At 37.0% G+C, this 24,480-nt stretch overlaps 1 protein-coding gene across 11 annotated transcripts in view; it reads right to left on the bottom strand.

Annotated features, from left to right (window-relative positions):
- Positions 1 to 24,480, bottom strand: part of EIPR1 (EARP complex and GARP complex interacting protein 1) — a 140,283-nt gene that overhangs the window by 101,663 nt on the left and 14,140 nt on the right. For all 11 annotated transcript variants that reach the window (XM_065055972.1, XM_065055978.1, XM_065055973.1 and 8 more), the window contains one exon: positions 21,985 to 22,117. In XM_065055972.1, coding sequence (XP_064912044.1) covers positions 21,985 to 22,117 — 133 coding nt within the window. The remainder of the gene's footprint in view (positions 1 to 21,984; positions 22,118 to 24,480) is intronic.

Genomic DNA, 24,480 nt, shown 5'->3' with positions numbered 1-24,480 from the left:
CACACAAAACTCAGCAGAGACACCACCCTCTGTGTTCAGCTGGGCTTGAAGATGAGCCTGGAAAAATGACAGACCACTTTCCAGCCGCTGAATGACCACTCATCATGAACGGTTGTATATGCATTGCAAATCTTCAGATTTTAGTTTTAAACTTTGGACAAATATATCTATAGTTCTGATACTTTATAATTCCAAGATGCATAAAATCAAAATAGAATTGCCACGTCCTACTGTAGTAGTAATTTTAGATATGACTGGCCTTAAGCAAGGCTTAATTTCCCGTTATATAAATAACTTTTTAAATATACCATTTTCTACCTGGTAGAAGAGAGGGCATAATGCCAAATAAAAGTGTCGCTCCATTATGACAAGTGAAGTGGAGGTTTTTTTGTGGGTCACAATTGCTCTTAATCAAATAACCACTAAAAACAAACCTATGGGAACACACAGACAAAAAAAACCAAAAAACACAACAAAAAAACACCAAACATTTTCATTGCATAGAAATCCAAGTCCCACAACAAGCTTCTCATGGCTACATGACAAGCTTGCCAGCAGTACACAATATCTGTGGAATTACCCATGTAGTCTTATTTCCCAAGTGATCATATTAAAATTTTAAAATGCAGTATCACTAAGTAATTTCACTACAACCCCTGTAGTGCCATCGCTTACCTAGAAAAGCTACAGGCAGAGAGAAACTCCAGATTTCCCCTCCTTTTACGATCTTCACATCACCCTACTGCACATATACATACAAACTGACAATGTTTCTATCTACCGTTCTCGTATTATTTCTTAAAAATGTTAAGAGCCTATATGAGTGTACTAGTTAAATGACAATGCTAGTTATTCTGTAAAAGAAAGCAAGCCAAGCAAAACACACAGTGTCTATTTAAGTCAAGCTTCTACACCTTCCTTAAAACTATTTACACAGTTGGAAACCACTTTTCCATCCCTGGCAGCAATGAGGGTACAGTAACCAACTGCAGGAAACAAACTTCGGAAAGTTCAGCCAAAGCCTAAGAGATATAACCACAGCTACAGAGCACAAGGCCCTCTTCAGATGCCTACTTTACAAGTCGAGCAAGTGACAAAACTCTGCATGCAGAGTGTGCAATTTGCAAAAGGTCACAACTTGGTCAAGTCAATACCAATTTTCACTGCAGCACTCAAAAAGACTTCTCAATGAGGGCTATTGCTATTACAATTTTCAGCTTTCCACTACCACCAGCTGTTTCAACAGAGGAAAAAAACGTAGAAGTTGTGGGCAGGTGAAGCATCCTGTTCATCTTTCTCCAAACACCATTCCCCTTGGAGAGTTGCTCCAACTTACAGTAACAGCCTCTGAAACAGAAGTAATCCAAGAAGAAAAAAAAAGTCTGCCTGAAAGGTAAACACATCAGCAAGTACTACTGAGATTTTGAAAAGAAACACATACGTAATGTTACCTACAAATACTCATTACTCCTTTATAAAGTTAAATCACACACACCAGATCAGTTTGCTGTACTGTTGTTGCTGTAACACAGGAGGCAGCAGACTTTCCTTAACAAGTATACAATCATTTCGGGACTACATGCAAGAAGAATAATGTGGACATAAGAGCACAGCCTGCTGATTTCAGATGCAATACATTTGCTGGAAGTCATTCCTGCCCTTGTGGAAAACTACCATTTTCAACAAATTTGCAGACGTTTAAGGTAGAAGGGATTGTCACACAATCTTCACACAACCCTTGATTTTGCTTCAGCAATTCCTACAGTTAAAGACTTATGTAATAAAAAAAGTGAGCTCTGTCACATCTCCAGAGACAGAAGTACCTAAAATTTTAGGTCACTTAAAATTATTATAAAGATTTCTTCAAAAAATGCCACAGACTGCAAAGCTATAAAGAATTCAACTGAACGTAAGGTGTCATAAAAATCTGTTTATACAGACTTCTTGAAAGACACAGTTTATTCTCTTTAATAAATAACAGCTTTAAAAAGGACATAACATGCAACCCCAGTAAACATACTAAAAAACCAATTGATATCTGGATGAGTGATGCAATAAATCAGAATAGCTGCACAAGAAAGATGCAGTCTAGTCTGTCAATGTAGAGAGTTAAGTGTTCTCACTTAGACTTCTATTTGGTTCTATATTGAGAATAAAAAGCCATACTTTTAATGTTGGAGCTGTAAGTGATTTTCCAAGTGAAAACAACCCTGTAATTTCATTGTTTTCTCACACTGAATCCCTTTACTGAAATTCTCCCTCCCCAAGCATGTGTGGGGTTTTTTGTGGTGGTGTGTTTTCTGTTGCTGGAACCTATTTTACTTAAAAGCTTGATAGTTTGAGTTTTAACCAAAAAAAAAAACCCACACCCCACCTGAAACTACTTATGACACTTCCATCATCAAATACTACTAGAACAAATATTAAATAGAAAACCAAAAAAAATATACGGAATATGAAAGAAAAACCAAATCCTCATCATAAGTGTAGATGCTAATCAATACTCTGCAGTTTCAGCAAATATGTTTGAGTTCACAAAGAAACCCACCAGCTCTGTCTACCTTCCTCTTTTAGGTGTGAATTGAGGCACATCCATAACCTGATAAAAGTAATTAAGCAGTTCTGTTTGTCCAAATTCTGCCTGCCAACAGTTCAACCACTGGAATAATTTCTCAAAAAGCAAGGTTAGTATCTTTTACAGGCAGTAAACGGAGACATCGGGAAAAAAAAAAAAAAAAAGATAAACCTATTTTAATAGGAGTGATTAAAAAAGTCTTTATTATTCAATAGCAAAGTTTAAAACAGGATTTTGACTAGTTAATCCCCTTCTTGAGCAAAGTGTTGAGTAGATGTTGCATTAATACAAATGGAAAAGTGTAAGAATAAACATACAAGAAACACTACCACCTACCTCTCCTACCTGTCATCCAACAGACTCAAGTGGATTTTGATCCCAGCTGTACAGGTCCACATCAGTCAACATTACAGTTTCATTCTTCTGGCACCACTTGCTGAATAAAACCTACCATGCCACTGAAGCATGCTCTGACATATTCATATACATATATAGAAAAATACATGAAGTAACAACTACAGTGATGACCTACCACAAGCTTACAGCAGTCACCCAAAGCAGACCAGATCCAGTTCTGCTCAGTCCTCCCTAATTATACCATTTTACAAAGCATTTTAATCTTTGTCTTCAATCATTTTTATGGTCTTTCTTAACTAAACACATATGATAAATCACTCTTCATTGTCTTTCCTTCTCCCAAAACAATATACTCAAGCCAGCTACTGCTAGCTTCCTGTTCTGTTTTTTAATAATTTCAAAACACATTTTATATGTATGTTAGTAATTCAGTATATTAAAATTAATTTTCTCTAACCAATATCTCTACACATCAGATGGTAGTACCTACAGGAACGATGTTTTCATTTTACTTTCTGCTGTCATTGTACTTCATTCCCCTGTGTTTAACCTTGAAACCCGAGTGACAACGCTTCCTACATCACTGCCTGCAGACATTCACACTGAAGCTGGAAGAGCTGAAGTATCAGTGCCTGACAGGGTTTGCTCTTTAATCAGCTCAGGTGGTGCAAAGCCAGCTGGCTGCGCTTATCCTGTTGCCCAGGGAACAACAACTGAAGTGTATACTTGCTAAATCTGCACAGGAGGCCCTTCTGCAGCGTTTCCACAGCAGCTCTTGCTGTGCGAGGCTGGAGCAGTGAAGCTGCTGTGGCTACAGCTCAGCTGGTGCCCATTAATGCTCTCGGTGTGACAGGAACAGGCAGCCAGCACTCAGATGCCTCCTTCTTACCATTGACAGAGTTATCACTCTTCCTCATTAGTGAATGTAAACATCCTTCTCCTAGTTAAATAAAATGAAGAAATAAAAACCAAATTATTGAAGTACATATCTATTTTAAAAATAATAATCTTGTAGCCTTTTTAGTCAATTTGTAAGACAAACCATATTCTATTTATTCAACAACATGTACTTCACAGGCTAAAGAAGGTGGGTGGGGGAACAACATACCATTCTGTTTCTGGATTAAGAATTTCATTTTTTGTGCTAAAAGCCTGTGTATTCTTTCATATTACATTTTTCTGAAATACACAAGATGAGATACATGCAGGAATAAAGAGTTGTAGGCAGTTTAATTTTTCTTTTCATCACTTAGAGGCACTTTTTAGCTACCAAAAGACAGCCCTTGATTTTTTTGAAAAGTATAAACACAGAAGCAGGGCAGAAACATAACACAGCAGCTCACTCTGTATCCTAATAGAAATATATTTTCAAGTGGAGCTGAAAGTAGAAGTAATAAGTAGAAAAACAGTAACATGCAACAGTCCAGACTTCTGTACAGTGGATATCTTCCATAGCTAGCTGTTGTCTCATTTCTCCAACATGTGGAAAGCACCACATAAACACCAGCCTTCTTGTTAGTATGCAGATCACAGGTGACCATAAATTCACATTTACTGCACACCAATACACCACAGATACTGCTTAGGTCTCTATGCAACAGGCTCCTATGTTTGCATTGTATATACAGATGTCTAAGGAGGTTTTAAAAACCTCACATGCTGAACAGTAAATGCAGAGAGAACAATCTAAGTGTGTGAAGGCACGGGGCACAACATGGAGAGACAGGTAAACCACCCATTGTGTTGTATGGAAACAGGAGACAGAACCCACAGAAAGCAGGCTGAAAAATTGGAGAAGGCAATGAATTACACTTTTTTAATAAAATCTGATGTTTCTTACGCTATTTAGAGATTATTTCAGACAATGTTCCAGCACATACCTTTTGGAGGGGGATATGCTCTGCAGATAAGTATCTATTGGAAGGAGCTAAAGTGCATGTCTGGAACTCTGCCATACATGGAGAGCCCAAGTGAAAGACTGCAGCCACCTCTATATTGATGAGCTGAACTTTGCTTTTCAGGCAGAATTTGGCTACAACACTGTAAAAGCTGCTCAGCAGCACAAACAGGCATGTTTGCCCTCTGACACTTCACATGACCGGATCTCCTAAGTCACAACAATGACTCATGGCTCATTTGATACCTCAAATATATCTCTTTAGGTATTTTACCAGAGTAGAAAAGAATGGAGAAACTAGCACTGACTAGTGCTGCTTCTGTTTGTTTGAGATAATCTTTCTGCTGCTGTTACAGCGAGCACGGGGTAACTGCAACACAGGGAGCCACACAAGCAGCAAGGGATCAGCTGGCCACGTAAAAAACATCACAATATTTAACCCTGTGCTGAGGAGAGCAGCACAACACACCAATAAAAGGCAATGAATCATATTTACATGTTGACTTCCATCATCACAAAGGCCAGTGAAGCTGAACACTATTTCCAACACTGATACTTTTACACACAGAAAAGGGCAAAGGGAAAGCAGGAATCTAATGGAGGCACTCATTTCCATCACCAAAGCCATGGCAGCTGTCAGTTAAGGCTAGATGACAGCAATGCAATAAGGTTCCCACTTGATGTTTCATGAGCTAATAAAATACTATTATCCTTAAAAAGTTAATGGGAGCTGTAAATCACTTATCCCCCAATCAGATCAGGCATCTCACTGAACAGCTGCACATTCAACACTGTATTTAAATAACCTTTAACATTCCCATTCTACTCCATGGGAGTTCCAAACACAAATAGGATAACTTGACAGCTCATGGAAACCTCCTTCAAACAGGACAAATGTCTTTGTGTCCAATGTGAGCAGTTTATCTGGCTGTCCCAAGTTTACCAGATCAAGTTATAAGTACCAGCTTGATCTGAAAAGGTGGGTTCACTACCCCTTCCACCAGCCCTTCCTTTCCCAGCCTCCACTTTATCCTGTACCTCAGACACACAGACTGACACACGGACTTCCTTCCAGCAATTATTTGTGACTGAGAGTTTCGATCTGAGTCATAAGCTCCTTAAATCTTTACTTTGTCTGGCAAACTCAGGTAGCTACCTTTCAGATGTGCTCACACATTAAGTACAGATATTTAATAGAAAAAATAATTATAAACGATTAGCAGCTAGATACAGTATCATTTGATGTTCTGTTCGTAAAGTCAATTACAAACGCTATGATAAAAATGCTGGTTTTACTAATACAAGAAACGAGTTACTTGTGTGGGGTTTTTTTAAGTTAAATTCCACTTACCTGACACCTCAATACCAACAGCTACCACAGCCAGAAAGTCCAGAGAAAGAAAAAGAACAAATACTGTGGGGCCAATACCATTTGACATCTTCATTAATGGCCCCAGGGAACTCCAGATGGACTGCAACAGTCTGGAGAAATGGACCAACAGGAACCTCATGAAGTTCAACAAAGTGAAATGCAATCTCGTGCTCCAGCACACACTGGGAACTGACCACCTGGAGAAGTTTTGTTTTAAAAAACACTTACAGTTTAAGATAATTAAGGTTTTAAGTTATCCCTGAACATTAGGAAAAACCCCTCAAACTAGAAGAGTTTTCAGAACATTTGTAACATGTTTTCATGTAAGCACCACAGAGAACAGAATACATTAAAGATTTAGTGTTACCAGATTACTAGAGTGAACTCTATATTTGCTCCTTTATCAAAAAAATTATCAATTAGCTAAATATTTACGATATGGTAAGGACTTTAATTGTGGTGCTGATATGTCAGAAAAAAAAATTAAAAACTCTTTAGTGTTCTCTTAAGAGACTATGAAGCAAATGACTCCTTCAGCCTCTTCAGCTTTCAAGCAAGATGGGATCTGAGGAAGCTGAAGCAGCCTGCCCTTCCATGGCAGAAAGAGGTCCACAAAAAAAGAGAATGTGAAAAAGGTAAACCTGTAAAATGTCTTAATGTTTACTGGAAGGAACTTGCACAGTATATTTGGTTTCACTTGCATTATTTGTGGGTAACTCCAAAGTCTAATACAAACCAGAGAAAAGTGAGCTTCTATATTTTACTTATTAACAAGCTAGTTGGACAAGAATCCCTAAACACGTGCTGGAAGACCTTCTGTGTAGCTGCAAAACCTCATTTACTGCAATAACAGTATTGACTAGAAATGGAGAGAGAAAACGTTTTCTTTCAGTTTACTATACTAGTTCAGTATTCAAAAATTTTGAGTTAAAAAGCTACTAGAAATTGAAGAAAAAAACCCCACATTTTTTTTGCTCTTATCTTTCTAAAAGAGGGGGTAAGAGAATGAAACCTTCTAATGCAGAAGGATAGAGCATCCTGATAATTTAAGATTCTCTCCCAGTGACAGTTTAATTCAGAAGCATTTTATCCACTTTCTGTATTTTAGAAGCACTTTTCAACATCATGACCATCCTGTAACACTTCAATTTCAGTCATTGTCTCTCCTCCCTCTTGTTTCTAACATTAGTTCTATTTTGCTTCATAGCACAAACATTACAATTATCCTGATAATGGTTGTCAAATAAAGATGAAATCTTAAATCAAGGGATAACAAGCATCTGTGCTTCAAGTTAATTACATTATATACACTCCCTCAATTCTTACACTTTTCCCTATATACCTGTTCTTCCACACTGGCTGAAACACTACTGAGCTTGACTTATACAGCAGTCGTACAGGTGAATAAGACTGTAGTACTGACTAAGATAACACAGGTATGTCACTTGTCATTTGGACTGAACATAAGATACGTCTATACACAGAGGCCTTCAACCTGGAACAGTAACTACCATGGAAAAAATCTCAGGCCCTTCACCACTTCTGTAGTGGTTTTCTATCAAATGAATCAAATAGACAATCATTTCACTTAAAACCATATTGGAGAGTACTTAAAAAGGAACACAAGTTACATATAACAGCTAGAATTAAAAAGACCAAAACAAACCCACACACACACAAAACCACAACGGGTACCAGCTACAAAGAACACTAGGAGAACATTTACTTCTTCCCTCAAACCACAAGAATAAACTTTCTTCGATCTGTCCCACCAGTACTGCTGAGAAGAGCACTGGGGAATATTTAGAAAGACACATTCAACTTCCCTCCACATTTTAATGGCTGCAGCATCTCACAGAGCTGTGCAGTGATTTCCCGACTTGGAGGGTTTTCATTACAGCAAAGTGAAGTGAGACCAGTAAAGTCTCCTGCTGTCATCAATACGAAGCAGTTGAGAGCATCATCAGCAGCATTATTTCCAATGCCCTTACTGATTAATTTCCTCTGCAGGAAGTTTTTTTATAATACACAAGTTTACTGTACGATAAGTGCAACGCACCAGACAGCCATAACTCATGGCTGATTTAATGTTTTAAATTAGTGGATTTTAAATGCAAACTTTATTTTCCTTTTCATCAAAATTAAAGAGCAGTTTTGTGTTTGTATGCCTGCATGTTCTGGATCTACAAAACTAAGCTATTTATATTGAGTATATCCACTCCAAAGTGGCTCCTAACTTGTTTGGAACAAGAAAACAGAAAACCCGGATGTGTTTGCACACAAGCCTGCCCGCATGCATAAAGTTGCAGATAACAGTCTCCTCCATTCCCACTTTTGCCCTCTGGTGGCTTTGCCTGTCCCTACATGTAATCCAAGTGCAGAACCCAGTTTTGTAGGACTCGAAATAAATATTTGCACTATGAAAATGAATCAGTTTCCACATATATTTCAATGGACCGGAATAATAAATTGAATTCTTAAGAGAAGCAGGGGCAAGCACAAACACAGAAGAAGACTGGAACAGGGAATTTTATTTTTCGAGTATTCAACTTCAAAATGATCTGAGAAAGGGTTTTTTTTTTAAATCAACTTCAAGAGTACTGCTTTTGTTAGTCACCCACTTCACATACATAATCTATTTTTGTTGCAGTGGTAACAACCTGACTTAAATCTCAGTATTGTTAGACTTCATAGAGATTTTGGTTTTTAATTTCATTTTTTCTCTTCCTAGTGAAAGGAATTAACCTCGCTTTATCCCATGGATTTAAACCATGTATTTATCCAAAAGGTTAAGCAGAAGAGGCATTCCAGCATGAGTTGCCCAAATAGTGCTTTATGTCACAGTGTCAACTCCTGTAAGACCAGCAATTGACACTTTCAGGTAATTCCATGCCATGCCAAAGGTGAGAACAACTGAAGGACCCCAAAAAACTTGGTGGTCAAAAAAGTGACAGAAGAGCTTCTCTATATACAAAAGTCAGTTAATGCATGTAGAGAAAAATACGCCACTCCAATGTGATGCTGCACTCAGAACCAGTAGTTATAACTCTGAAAAAGAGCTCTTTTGAGTCAAGACTGATGGTTCTCTTGACCTAATGTGTAGCAGCAGCTACGTAAGCCAGTAAAACACTGGACAACCTTACAAAGGGCACTGAGAATAAAGGACTGTTTCACAGCCTCAAATACAGAGTATTTGCATCTAAAGGAGGGCATAGAGTTGGAGAAAGGCAACATAAATGAAGATGATGGAACAGCTGTCTTTAATAAGACGTTCAACAGATTTGGACTATTTGCAAGGAAAACACCTTGGGAAGAACATGACTTAAGTTTCAGGAACAGAAAAGCAGTGTCAAGGTGAAAGGATTTCTACTAATATTACAGGCTAAATACTGCAGTCTTAGAACTAAGAGGCACTCACTGAAATAGTACAAGATAAGTTTAAAAAGAAAGGGTGGGGAGTCTGACCAGTGAGTAGCAGACTGAAAATCAATGTTACAAATGTTTGTGGCAGAAGACAGTCTCAACTAGTGCAAAAAGGGATCACAGACTTGTCTGTACACCTGCCTACAAACCTGTTTACTTGTTCTACATAGGATCTCCTGTTGCTGCTGTAGGGGTCACAATGCTGGTACAGACAAACTAATCATTGGTTTGATCAACAGGTTGGCAGTATTCCATTTGGAAGGAAAAGGTAAAGGTAGTTCTTACACACTTAAAGTTAACTTCCACAGAAATAGCAGCACGAAGGTAAAATGCCTTGCTATACCTCACCAGTCCACTCTGTACCAAAACCAGTTCACACTAACTAACCAGAGATGATTGTGTCATTACTTTTTTTCTCACCTCTGTGGCTTTTCCACCAGAACTGGTAGTTCCAGTCGATAAATTTAACTCTATACAGGCACAGTTATCATGAAAATAATCAAATCAGGATAACTAGGTTCCTTCTCCTCCTGATCCTGGAGGTAAGTAGGAATGGTAGCTCAGCAACTCTCTGTTTTCTCTTCTTAACCCCCAAAGTAGAAATGGACAGGGAATTAGTAGGAGGTTTTGTGATAAGCAGTTGTTAAATGAGCCATATTTCAAAACAAAAGGAAGGCACAGACAGGGAATGAAACATACATTGGATTAATTTACAGCACCAAAGACATACTTGTATTATTGGGAGAAGTAATCTTATTACGACATTCAGGTGAACTGTAAATAATCCCATTATTATAGAGGAACGCGAGATAGAGAATATTGCTTATGCAATGTTGTAAACTGCAAGTTTATCTGGAAAGGTGTACTTTATTTAAAATTCCTCTAAGTTTTTTTTCAGTCATTGATGCTAAATAGCTGCTCAATAAAAATGGAAGTCTGAAGACAGATTGATCAATGGCCCTTTCTTCATCAGCCCCCACATTTGGGATGACACTTTCACTGGTTAACTAGTCATCAAGACAAGATGACCTGATTTAAGGGGGGAAATGTGGAAAGGATATGAGTAAAAAATAGGAATTGGTTTGATAGCTTTTATGAAAGGAACAGAAGAAACCACCAGTGATGACCCTCTTTTTCCTTTCACAAACTGATTTTCAAAATTTTTGCATATATAGATAAACAAGAGAGACCTTCATTGACAGCTTTTTTAGATTTTACAGTTCTGTAAATGATAGACCACAATCACATTCTCCTCCTTTGAAAGAAATCTCTAGTTTCACTAACAACAAATGAGTCAGAACAAATGCAATAGTATATACTGGTGTCATCAGTACAATAGGAGCTTATTAATGTAATAAGTCTACCTAAGAATCTGCAGTAGTATGTAATAAATTTTCATTTACATAAGCATGCATATATATTGCTCAAAGTACAAACAAATTAAAAATCATATGACTTGCCTACTTAATTTTTTTTTTTTTTTAATTTAAAAATGGGTGAAGTAATTTGCTTCACATCTGTGAAAATGGGATATAGCCAAGCTACACCAAGTTTGAAGGAACTCTTATTCACTGTGTTGAATTTATCAAAACCCCAGGCCCTAGAGCATCAGGACTTGTGTCTTCCTAGGGAGCCATTTTCTTTGTTTTAAGCAATTTTATTCCACAAGTCAGCAAGTGGAATTTAAAATCATCAAGTCATTTTGATTATTTTAACTGCTAAAACCATTTGTTTTGTTGTTGCTTTTGTTGGGTTTTTGTTTGTTTTGGTTTTATTCTCTCTTTTTTTTTTTTTTTTAATAAAAATGTCTCTCAAAGTTGCGCTGAAGATCATTCGACTATGAAAATTGTGGGTAAAAGAGAATCGCAAGCAATTCCTAAAACAATTACTGACATTTATTTATAAGAGTACAAATTATTCCCTTCTAATTAGTCAAGGCATGAACATTTCTTAAACCCCAGAATACTTGGAACCTTTCTATAAACTCAGAAATGACCATGCTGGCAGAGAGCTCTCATCCACCAGTTAATTCAGAATTTGGCATCCAAAAGCAGCTAGAAAGAAGCATCCTTTTCAGAAGCAAGAGCTCCAAGACAAATTAGATAATTACCGTTGTTAGACAAATAACTTGCCTCAATGAATGTGTGCACCTAATACCCAGTAATTAAATATTCACTTCAAATCAAGAAATGTAAAGCTTTCAAGTCATCAGCATTCTTTAAGATATACCTGCACAATGCCTAGGAATCCCAGTTACAACATGACCACCTCATAGCACTAGACACTATAAGTGTCAAGCATCGTGGAAGAACTAGAGATGCTGCTCACCACTGTACAGAGGATATTTGTATGGGCAAAGCTCAATTAAAGCTGACCAGTACTGTGAGGGACATTAAAAGGGGTTTTTAAAATATGTTAATGACAAAAGACAAGGCAGAAATAACATCTGCCCATTACTTGATGAGTATGGTCACCCCATAAATAGAGACATAGACAAAGCCAAGACATTTAATGCTTTGCCTCCGTTTTCAACACAAATACATACAGACTGGGAAACAAGAGGCTGGAGAACATCTCTCTGGAGAGGTATCTGGGGGTTCTGGTCAATGCCAAGTTGAACATGAGCCAACAGTGTGCCCTGGCAGCCAGAGGGACAACCATGCGTGCATCAAGCACAACATTGCCAGCCGGGCAAGGGAGGTGACTGTCCCGCTCTGCTCTGCACTGGTGCGGCCTCACCTGGAGCACTGTGTGCAGTTCTGGGTGCCACAGGATAAAGAGCTACTGGAATGTGTCCAGAAGAGGGCCATGAAGATGGTGAAGGGTTTGGAGGGGAAGCCTTATGAGGAGTAGCTGAAGTCACTTTGTTTGTTCAGCCTGGAGAAGAGGGGACTGAGACGAGACCTCATCACAGTCTACAGCTTCCTCACAAGGGGAGGGAAGGGGGCCGAACTCTTCTCTCTGGCGACCAAACCTGAGGGAATGTCAGGAAGATGTGCCGGGGAGTTTTAGGATGGACATTAGGAAAAGGTTCTTCACCCAGAGGGTGCTGGAGCACTGGAACAGGCTCCCCAGGGAGGTGTCACAGCCCCAAGCCTGACAGTGTTCAGGATGCAACTGGACAAAACCCCGAGACACAAGGTGTGAACTGTGGGGTTGTCATATGCAGGGACAGGAGTTGGACTCCATGAATCTTCTGGGTCTCTTCCAACTCAGGACATTCTATGATAAGTACTATACAGAAAGGATAACTGTTCCAAAATACCCTCTTCTCTAGAAGGACCAAATTATCCCCAAAATTATTTCTCTCAATTTTGTGGAATCAGCTGCACAACAGAACCACCATTCCATTGAGATCAGCAGAACAGAAATTCTTGGCCAGGTCTTCATACATTAATTTATTTCATATACATCTTTATGATGACTTTTGTCTAATTTCTGAGGTACTTACATGTTTTCCTACAACATATTCTCCACAACAATTTTTATAACAATCTGCAGAGAACCATGACAGATACTTTATCTTTTGGCAGCTCACTCCAAATAAAGCCACCAAGAGAAGCAAGCTGTCTGATACCACAAACTGATTATTCAATGTTAAGATTCTTACAGTCAGCAAGTTTTATCCCTTACAAGCTAGCACATAAGGATTGTTTCATTCTTAATTCATTTTCAATGTTGATATAGCTCATGCACCCACACTTTCCACACCTGCTCTGACCCTGCTTGATATCATTAAAGTAAATAATTCTAAACATCAAACTTGAATGCTGATATTTTTTGTGGCCCATTATGTCACATTCTAATTTTCAAGTTTTCAAATACGTAAAGGTACTCTTGTGGCTGAGAAAATACTCATGCAACCCAATTCACAGCTGCATAAGCAATCAAAACAAACATCTTGTTTAGTTTGCCAGCAGAGTCCCAATCAGTGAGGTCTCTAGCTCACTGCTCGTCTTATAGCAGCAAATCTAAAAGTTAGACCCAACAATTCAAGAATTAACGAATTATTTCCCTGACCATTTCAGTAGATGGCATGGAAAGGAAGAAGAACAAAGTCTCAGAAAAGTAGGGGGAGTTGCCATAGGTAAAGAGAAAGGAAAATGCAAAATAGAAACCACTAATAAAAACCAAAACAAAACAGGCAGTTATTTAGTCACAATAACCAATCTTTCCACTGACAGACACTAAATGGTACATAAAACACCTACAAAATGCTAACACCATATCTTACTTCATTAAGATTTCTACAGCCTTCCACAGAACTGATTGCCCAAAGGCTGCATTCCACTTCCTACCTGCTTGCCTTCCACAAATGTCTGCAGGCACACACCTGGCCTTTCAGCAACATATCCCTTGCATACCTTTGAGATCTCCTTCCTTCAGAATTTCCTTATTTCTCCAATTCTACCATTTCTTTCATTCCTTCACCTTGTCTTTCTGCAAGCATTATCCCATAATACGTGCAACAGTTAACAGTACACTGGCATTACCACACCAGTCATGCTCCTGAGATAAGGTCATCTACTTTTGTCCCACAAAATACTTCCTTCACCTGCATGCAGGAGAAACACCAAAGTAGCTGCTTTTAATTACTTCTTCAAGACCTCTACTGCAATGTAGATAGGTACTGAGATCCAATTAGAGGTACAGCAGGCATACCGTATTTTCCACCAATGCAGAATTCTTAGTCTGAATAATTTCTCTATTTCCCAACTAGTAACTACTCAAGTAATTGGTGATCACATAGTATCAAAATTGAAACAAACCACTAGTTTCTCACTGACATTCTAATGAGATGAGAATAGAGCAAGACACTTACGCAGAGCAATGCATAAATCTGAGATTTTTTTCTTACAGGATTTAACCAAAGTTTATTCCTTGCAAAACCTGAATTTAAGTAGAAACTGTTGGACTAAGAGTTCCCTTTATATTTAACAAAATTATTTTTTTAGAATGATAGTTTTTCCCAAACACTCCATGAGCATTTACTCCCTTTACCAAATATTCTGCTGTGCAGAGACTACACCTATGCCATTCAGGAAGCAGCAATTCGTTGCTGGCAAAACTGGCGTGGCTGCAGAACTCTTCAAATGGTCTACAGAAAAATCCTTCTGCATTTCTTCTTCCTTTAATGGTGCAGCTAACATTTACTTTCTACGGCACTGTAAGTCCTTAGGAAACACTTCCATTTCAACAGAATCCTAAAACGGCAGGTGAGAGAAGGGGAGGGAAGTATGAACAGGAGAGTAGATTAAAATGAATTTCTGAAGTTCTGTCTGAAACAAAGCATATGCAAGACATACAGGTTTTTGGCATTTCACCTCATCACAATGAAACATTTCTCCTAGTGTAGGCTAGGAGGCCCTTTTGAATAGTGAAGCAGGCTTCTTTCAAACTTTTAGTAGTGATACGTATGTGAAATTACTTCCCCCTTAGCAGGTGAATACAGATCTTTGATGACTACCAATTTCTTGCACACTAATTTTCCTTCATTTCTAAACTTATTATATTTAGTATACTATTATTCTTTTTTAATATCATTTTGGAGGGTACATTCTTGACCCTCACCCCACCATTATTATTTTATGATATTTAAGAGTGCTTTTCTACTAAAATGCTATAATCCCCTTAATTACTTTGTCACCTTTCTTATTCACGTTTTTAAAAGTGTTACTCCTGTCACATTGTAATGAAAGTAAAAAATGAATACCCAGTTGATTACAGCTACTCAGACTAGCAAAAAATGAAGCTGCAAAGTTCCTAGAATCGTTCTGACAGAGTTCTTCCACTAAATACACAATTCTCCTTTTTATTTCTGGGCCACTGTGAAGCAAAAGACTTGATTTCTGCTTTGTTTAACAAGCTTAAGATATTAATAAAATATCAGAGGCAAATAGGTCCATATAGCTTTTCAGAGATCAAGCATTAAGCAATTAAAATGCAACTGTAGCACTCTAGCTTATTGTCACTTCTATTATTACCCAAAACTCTGTGTACTTTGTACCCTTCTGTCAACAACCTTTTTTGCTTTTTTACATACTGAACTTGAACAATGTGATTTAACTTCTAAAGCTAGAAAGATACTAAAATTATTTTTCCCCTTAATTCTTATGTACCTTAAGCTGTAAGTAGCAATCTTACCCTGTTCAAGAAAAAATTCCTACCCCCTATTTTAATACAGTTGACTTGCTACAATAGAGGGGAAAAATGATGCATCAGTGCCACAAAACCAAACTAACAATGCGTAAGTTCATCTAGATATCTCAAGTATTAATTTTACAAAGCCTCTTCCCCCATCTCAAAGGTATTAACAGTTTAATCCTTTCTTTTTCCCCCTTTTATACCTAGCTACTTACACATATTTATACCCTTTCCTTCCTTCAGTTATGGAAACTGAGATGCTCACAATACCAAATAGCTGCCAAACATATTAGCAACAGAAGTTACTTTTCAGTAAAGTAACTTTTCAGTAAAGTGCCTAAAATTGGTAGCTCATGTGTAAGGATTTTATTTATTTATTTATTTTTAAACCATAGAGGTGAAGGATCCAGATACATTTCTAAAATATACTAAAGTCACTAGGTTCACCAGCTGCTACGCTGGTCTCTCCCTCTCCACCACCATAAACTTTGTTTAAAAACATGAAGCCATATTTATTTATTAAAACAGAGATACAAAAATTAAGCTTACAAAATGTTATGTGTTACTAAATCACTTCTAATGTTTTATCGTGCTTTGGCTACATCCAGAATACCATTTGAATATAAGACAAGTAATTTTTTATAGTGAAGGTAGCAAGTGACAAAAAGCAGAAAAACAATCTCACCCCCAATCAGTTAACAGATCTACCAACTACACATCTTGCTTATTAGCAATGAGAGTTACACAGGAACAATCTTAATGTATTTCTAGCATATGATATCACTGAGTATGTCAGAAATGTGTAGTATAGGCGAGTACTGTGCCATCAACACAGTACATTTCTGATGTTTGCTGAAAGTTAGGTAAGACTACACATAGCTAGTAAGCCTATCATATGATAGTAAAATAATCTTCCTGTAACCTCAGCAGTAGTAGTACAAAATTCTGTAAGTCATATATCCAGCATTGGTGGGAGGGGAGAATTATAACTGAGACACGAATTGAGTAAGAATAAGTTTTCCCTTCGTGATTACACAATTTTTCTAAATCAGTGTTTTTCATGTGCGTGCATGAGGAGGGGTGCAGAGATAACTGCACGGGTTTGTCTTTATATTATGACAAAATGGCCTAGAAAAATACAATTTACAGTTGATACCCAAAGATATATTTGTTCCAATAGCATTAGAACCACTATCATTCTAATCAATATTACCATCCAAAATGAAAAGATAAGACTTTATTAAGGTCAAAATCAGAAATCAATGTAGTAAATTAAGATGCTAACAAGAAAACGGGTTTTCCCGGGTTTTGACTTGAGAGAAAATAAGTTGGTTTTTTTTCTATTTAGAACCTACTTTATATCACAATACCCTCGCAATATATCTTGAACTAGAAGAATATAGGGCAGCATTTAAACTACCTTTATTCATTCTTTAGAGAACATAGTACCCAAACTGTATATTCAGCAAGGATTTAGATTTCTCTGTGACTTCTTAAGAACAAGAAAGTTAGCTAAGACACCTTATTTTACTCTTTAGGGAAGTTACTGTTCTTGAAAGCATAAGAATTTAGAGATCATAGAATCAATACGCCAGTAAATACTCTGTCAGGCTTTATGTAAAAGGGCAGTAACTCTTATTAGACCTGTCTGCCAAAAATAAGAGTGGAGAGTCTGCCTCCAATTGTTGAAGTTGCTATATTTGGTACTTTTGCCAGATCCCACCTAGAGTTTCTCAAAATGAAAGCTCATCTCAAAATGATGACTGAATTCTGGTCACTTGCAAATTTAACCACGTATGGGAAAAACACATGAATTTATCATAAGTCAGCACTTGGAAAAAAACAATCTAGCGGACAACAAGAAAACCAATTTTCATTGACATAGAAACCTAGCTATTACATTCAGGTTTTCCACATTACTTTGCTCTCAGTAGGTGTACCAATAATAATCTACATTTGAAGTTCTACCTCCTTATGCCTCTTTCATTTATACATGTCAAGGAGATGTAAAAAGACTTCACGTATCCATGAAGTCAGGGCGAGGCGGGTGTGTGTGTCTGTGTAAATCTAGCTGGAAATCTCCCAGAGAGTGACGGGGCAGATTGTTTCAACATTAATATCACTCCTTTTGAAGGAGGCTTCCTACCTCTATGACTCATCGATGGGGAAAAAAAAAAAGCCTCATAACTACGACTTTGGAAGCAGATGCTGTATATACATAAGGGGAAAAAAAAATAAAATAATCGATATATACATATTCATGCTCATGAAAAAAGTTTCAGATCTGTAAAACTCCACAACATACTTAAAAGTAGCTAAAATGCTTCCTTTGAAGAAAAATAAAGAACAAAACCACAAACATAGGAACTACCCCATCCAACAGGATCTTACAATTTTTTTTATTAATAACCCCATCACATCAAGGCCCCTCTCAACCAGAACAGTAAAAACTGCCAAACATTATTATATCAGCATCCTTCTCAAACACACACAAGGCTTACAGCTTTCCATTTGATTCCTGACCCCAGAGATAACCTGCTGTTACCAGCTGTATTAGAATATCTGCTTCTGTCATGCAACTCTTGGCACTCAGCAGAAGTTCGTGAGTTTTGCATTTTACATTATTTTGCTAAGTTTTATCCCAACAAGATAAAAGAGAAGCAAACAATATCAGATCCCTTGTATTTCAAAGCATACAACAAGACTGCTTGTGCTGTCTTTGAATTTTGAGGCAGTAATATTAACTGTCAAGTAGTTATTAAGTAAAAAAAGAGCTTCAGTGTCTCAATTTTACAAGGTATGATAAAAACTGGATACTGCAGAAAGATTATTTTCATTGCATTTTTAAAATCTACAATTAAAACAAAACTAAAACCAAAGAGTAGCTAAAATCTGGGGAAAGTAGGTTTAAAAAGAAACCTTGTACCTTGCATAAGTCAGCTCTAGAAAAAGAATTAACCTGCAGATTGAAGAACAGCGAGTTCAAATGACTGAAACACTAAAACAAAAAATTATTCAGGAATCAGTATTTTTCTCTATCATTACCTGCAAAATGCTTTTAAAACGTTGATCAAGACTCAAAAATCTCTCTTCAAAGTAGGTACACAGTATTACTTTCAGTTCAACCATTATGATATTTCCCAAACTTTCCATACGAAAGGCATTCTTCTGGCACTGGTGAGGCCGCACCTCAAATCCTGTGTTCAGTTTTGGGCCCCTTGGCAGGGGAAAGACATTGATGTGCTGGCGAGAGTGCAGAGGAGGGCGATGAGGTTGGCAAAAACCAGTTTTATGAGGAGCAGTTGAGGGAACTGGGGCTGTTTAGCCTGGAGAAAAGGAGGCTGAGGGAAGACTTTATTGCTGTCTACAACTACATGAAAGGAGGCCGTAGCATGGAGGGTGTTGGCCTCTTCTCCCAAGTAAGAAGTGATAGGACAAGAGGAAATGGCCTCAAGTTGTACCAGGGGAGGTTTAGATTGGATATTAGGAAAAAAATTCTTCATGGAAAGGGTTGTCAGGTATTGGAACAGACTGCCCAGGGAAGTGGTTGAGTCGCCATCCCTGAAGGGGCTTAAAAGACACATAGATGTGGCACTTAGGGGCATGGGTTAGTGGTGGGCTTGGCAGTGCAATGTTACAGTTGGATTTGAGGACCTTCAAGGTATTTTCCAATCTAAATGTTTTTACGATTCTTCTTTTAGACAAAAAACAAACCAGTAGAGCAGTGAAAAAAGTGCTCTTCTGTTTGCACATACTACATCTTTTTCTCATGAAGTAAAATAAGACCTTATTCATAGCGTGCTTTTGCTAAATATGTATAAGTTTGACAAAGTAGAAGAAAACTCAACATCTCTCCCAGTATAAAAGAGGAAATTTCAAAGTTTTCATGAGTGCTTCACCCTATTCCATTAGTTTAATGAGCTATGAAATGCAAAGTATATGATTCCACTTCTTTTAAATGCCACATTTTACCATTTATTTAAGCAACTTCAAATATAGTTATGAACAGTAGACACATGTAACATTCCATCAGTCTTGCATTTCCAAAACCAGTCAAGATTTACTAGAAATATTGTGCTCAGACATGAGATGGTCACAACATCTACAACTGTTCTGGACAGGATCATCTCATTTGCCTGGTACTTCAGTGAGGAAAACAGTTAAGAGTCTTTTTAAAGTTAGAAAACAATGAAACCTTTAAAAAACTTTCATGTATTGCAATTGCTTAATTTGGTTGCATTACTGCTTGAAATAAGTCGTTTGCTAAACTAAGTATTTGTTACTATTAGAACCCCATGCTGTGTGCTTTCTGTTCTGTAGGTTGCTATTTAGAGTAATTAATAATCATTTAAGGATCAGAATTTGTTTTCTGTAGAAAGTTTTTGGCTGATGATTCTAAATGAAGATGCACGAAGTACAAACAATAAAGCTTGTTGAGAAACAATAATGTTCAGAAACTAGGTAATGTAAATCTAGAATACAAAGAAGCTAAAATAGAATATATGCATATCAATTAATAGATCTAATAACGGAAAACAGAAATCTCAAAGAAATTTAAAGTGTTCGGATAGAAGCTCAATTCTAGCTATCTCAGTAAGCTCTCTTCCAAATAGGATTTTCAATTAATATGCATATTGCCATACAGAATTGGTATAACATGCTATAAGGAAGACAAAACTTAAATATAGGTCTTTTTGAGAAAAGAGTGTTAAATTACTTGTTTTCATTTTACTTTCTAGAACAACAACAGAGCTCAAAAATAGACACAAGTAGAATAAATTAAGATTAGGTAACATTAACTAGTACATTACACACATGAAATACCGGACTTGATAAGCCATATTGTATACCTTGCTGTTCAGTTACATAGGGGGGAAAAAAAAAAAAAAAGAGAAATTCTTTTAAGTGTTTTACACTATTCTATGAATTACAATATTATATAAGAAAAATACAAAAAAAAAAAAAACAACACACATAATCAACTTTGAAAGGCAAGAGAAAGAAATTCAGAAACCCGTTCTGGTTTTCTTCAAAGGAGACTTCAGAGTATTTTCTCCACTGAAACTAGCCAGAGGATTACTAAGACAACTTTACAGTTTCAGGTCCAATTACTGCCTTCTCATTTGCTTCGTGGATCACGAGCAAGGTGAGGAAGTTGCATCCAGTAAGTCAAGTAGAGAGCAAAGAGTAATCAAAAAACCAGGCCAATATGATTTTCAAAACAATTAAAAAAACCCCACACAAACAGAAAAAGCTCTTTATTACTCTACTCATCTTCTATAGTATTTGAAAGATTTACACAATAACTGTGAAAGAAATTCAAATTTTAGCACTTTTATTCCAACCCCAAAGAACTAGGAGAACCGAGCAATCTTAGAGTCTTCTCTCTAACATAGCCACAAGGTTGAGCTGCAAGAATTCACATCTCTACAGCTGTCCACAGATGCATGAAGTCTGAAACTCACCACCTCATTCTTATATTCTTGGACTGTATTTCCATGAAAGAATGGGCTAATATTTGCTAGAATAAGTAATATTTATTCCAACTGACAGCACAGATTTCTTGCTTGTCAGAGAGAAAAAGTACTCCCTTTCCCTAGTGACACACGTGGATTTGTCAAGCCTCATGACAGAAAATCTTCAGACCTGCCTGACCCAGGAAATGTGCAGAGATCCTCAACCTCAACAGCTGTGCACTTAGCATTAGGTTACACAAGGAACATTCCTGCTGCTTCTGAGCAGACACTTAGGTAAGAATTTATAGTTCTCCATGGGCATATCTGCATTAAAGATATGACAAATAACATCATATACAAACGTTGTCTGCAATTTTAAAGGGAGCTTGATGATGGCACAGAGCTGTTTTGAAAGACATTTACCTTCCACTTTCAAAAGCAAACACATAAAACAATTAAAAAAAATGAAGCCTAAAATAACAGAAGCATATTTTATTTGCCATGCTTTGCATTAATCAGGCAAGTAATACTTTTACTTTGCTCCTTTCCTTCACATGAATGCAAAACTAAATTTTTAACCAATATCACCTAAGGATACAAAACAAATGATGTACAGGTAAAGATACGGCAGATTTTTTGAAAAATGCCTGTGTTGACAACTCCAATTTAAACTGTTTACACATAGCTAGATTTTTGATCTTTGCACATTCAAAAATATCAAAACACTTAAACAAGTTTAACATGGTTAGAACAGACTTACTTTTATTGTAGCAGGTTGCTAGTACACCTTTATCTGCAGGGCTGGTACTAATGTGCCAAATTTCACCTACTTGATGAAGGAGAACGTTTTTGTTTATAATGTTATTTTCATCATCGAAATCTATGATGTGAATCTGCAAATACAATAAAAGAGAACATTAGGGTTTCAAATGTTTTCCTGTGGGTCTTAATTATACACGATGGCTGCACAGAACAATTTAATGAGAATTTTATAACCGATATCTCCTTTAATTAATTGTTATACTAACAATTTACTATATCATTGATTTCATGCAGGACATAATTTTATAGAAAAACACAAGCAATTTCTTTTGAGGAAATACAATGTTTTTTATTCTCAATTTTGCAACTTAAAGCTTGAAGGTGATTTTTCATTTTATGGCTAATAGTAAATAAGCCACTCGAATTGCAGTTCAACACTTCTTACAGTAATAAACAGAAATAACAGTACAATCCTTAGTCTAAACAGATGCACCAATCCTGTATCCAAATCAAATTCAAACATCTGACAAAGAAAGAAGGAGAGAGAGGAAAAGGACTCTCATTCAAAACAAATACTGTAAACATGGTGAGAAACTTTTGAGAGTTCACTTCAGCAACCAAGTATCTGTGCCAATATATAAATCTAATACTTGTTATACTAAATGTAAAAATAAGACATCAAACTGAAAGATAAAGAAAAACAATGTTTAAATATATAGATAGTATTTTTTAAAAGACACAGCTAGGTTTGTTTGATTTGTCTGGGTTTTTCCGGGGGGAGGAGTAGGGGTTGGGGTTTTTTGCTGTTTGTTTTTGTTTGCGCTGGTTAGTTTTGGTTTTAATAGGTCTGTGTTACTCTAATTTTTCCTCCCTATTTTTACTTAGTTGTTTTTCTACAGTTGCCTCAAATAGAAGAAATAGAGAAAGATTCTAACCTGGCACAACATACACAAGTAACTTTAATCACGAGACTAATTCCACTAAGCTCAACAGTGGACAAATAAACGGTAGAAGACCCACAATTTTTAGAGAACCGTATCCTCATTAAAAATCCATTAGCAAAGCTGGGTGAACAATGAAGAGGGGAGCCCAGAGACATCCTATCATAATGACTGAATTCAGTCTACCGAATTAACTACTGAATCACTGCAAAAATCTTAGCTACACAGTATTAGCAAAAATTTTCTTAAAATACATAAGCTGCTAAATAGGTCTCAAACTAAACTGGTAATATTACACACTATTTTTTTAAGGGCTGAGTTTACATGTTACCTTTTTCTTTCTCTTCCAAACACTGTCATCAGCAGCTCCCCCTTCAAATATAATGTTGGACCCTCATCACCTGTATTGTTCTTCCACTCTGTCATCCCAGGCATATAAATACCTCTGTAGCTTATTAGCAAGCTGGTTTTTCAGACTTCATTTGTTGCCACAAACCCTGTCTGATCTATTCTCTGTATCCCAATTCAAAAGCTTCTGTTTATACTGAAAGCTCTTGCTCATTTCACCATTAAAGATCACTTTAACCTCATCCCTTGATTTTTGTTGTCTTTTTAAAATAGAAATTGAAAGACATCATCTATTCAGCCTTCTATGTTGTTCTAATCACATACATTTTGATGTTCTGAATAACTTACAACTCAAACTGTTGACAAGTTAAACAGCTACTTCACAAGCTTCACAAACTTGAAGGTAAAGAATAGCAACATACTCACAACTCTAACGTAAAACATTTTGAACACACTTATGGCAAGAAGAGCAACTCCTGTTCTTATTTTTACACAGCAAAATACTTAAAATTTGCTTTAGCATAACAGAGAGAAGGGGATCTCTGAAATTTACTGAATCAGGTATTTAACAGAGAAAGGATGTGAAACGTGGAAATCTGTTGTCATTTAAAAATAAAAACTTCAGTTTCTCATGTAAGGCATAAACAGATTTGCTAAACGTGCTTGTTATCAACTATCCAAACAAAAGTGAGGGACTGCAACCTTCCACTGGAGTGGCTGGAGTCTCCTTTGGCAGCTCAACCCAAGTCCCTGAAGGTGAACCAGAAATCTAAATCCCATTTACTACAGTCACACACGTTTTCTACCCACGCTAACCAGGTTAAGAGGGTCACCCAGCACAGAAGTGAAGGGAATGCTCTCTACCCCATCTGAAGCCCTTTGGAGGCACAAATAACCAATTTTGCCTGTGCTGTTACATTTCTGCTTCAGGTGACATAATGGATAGCTGGAAACTCTGCTGAAACGTGCAGCTAAACAATTAAAGGGCCAGACAGAGAGTTCTAGGAAAAATGAGGTGTAATTCTTATGTAAGAATATCGCTTATACCCTTGTAGTTGAAAAATGACATGTTTCACAGCTATGCCAAACAAATCTACCAGAAAATGTAGATCAGCTTTACAGAAAGAACTGCAAGAGCTACCCAATGTTTTTCTGCTAATGATATTAATCATGTCGATCTGTATACACGATAAATTGTATTTATC

The sequence above is a fragment of the Columba livia genome, chromosome 3 (assembly GCF_036013475.1).
Source record: "Columba livia isolate bColLiv1 breed racing homer chromosome 3, bColLiv1.pat.W.v2, whole genome shotgun sequence".
NCBI classification, from domain to species: Eukaryota; Metazoa; Chordata; class Aves; order Columbiformes; family Columbidae; genus Columba; species Columba livia.
This window is presented reverse-complemented; position numbering and strand designations above follow the sequence as displayed.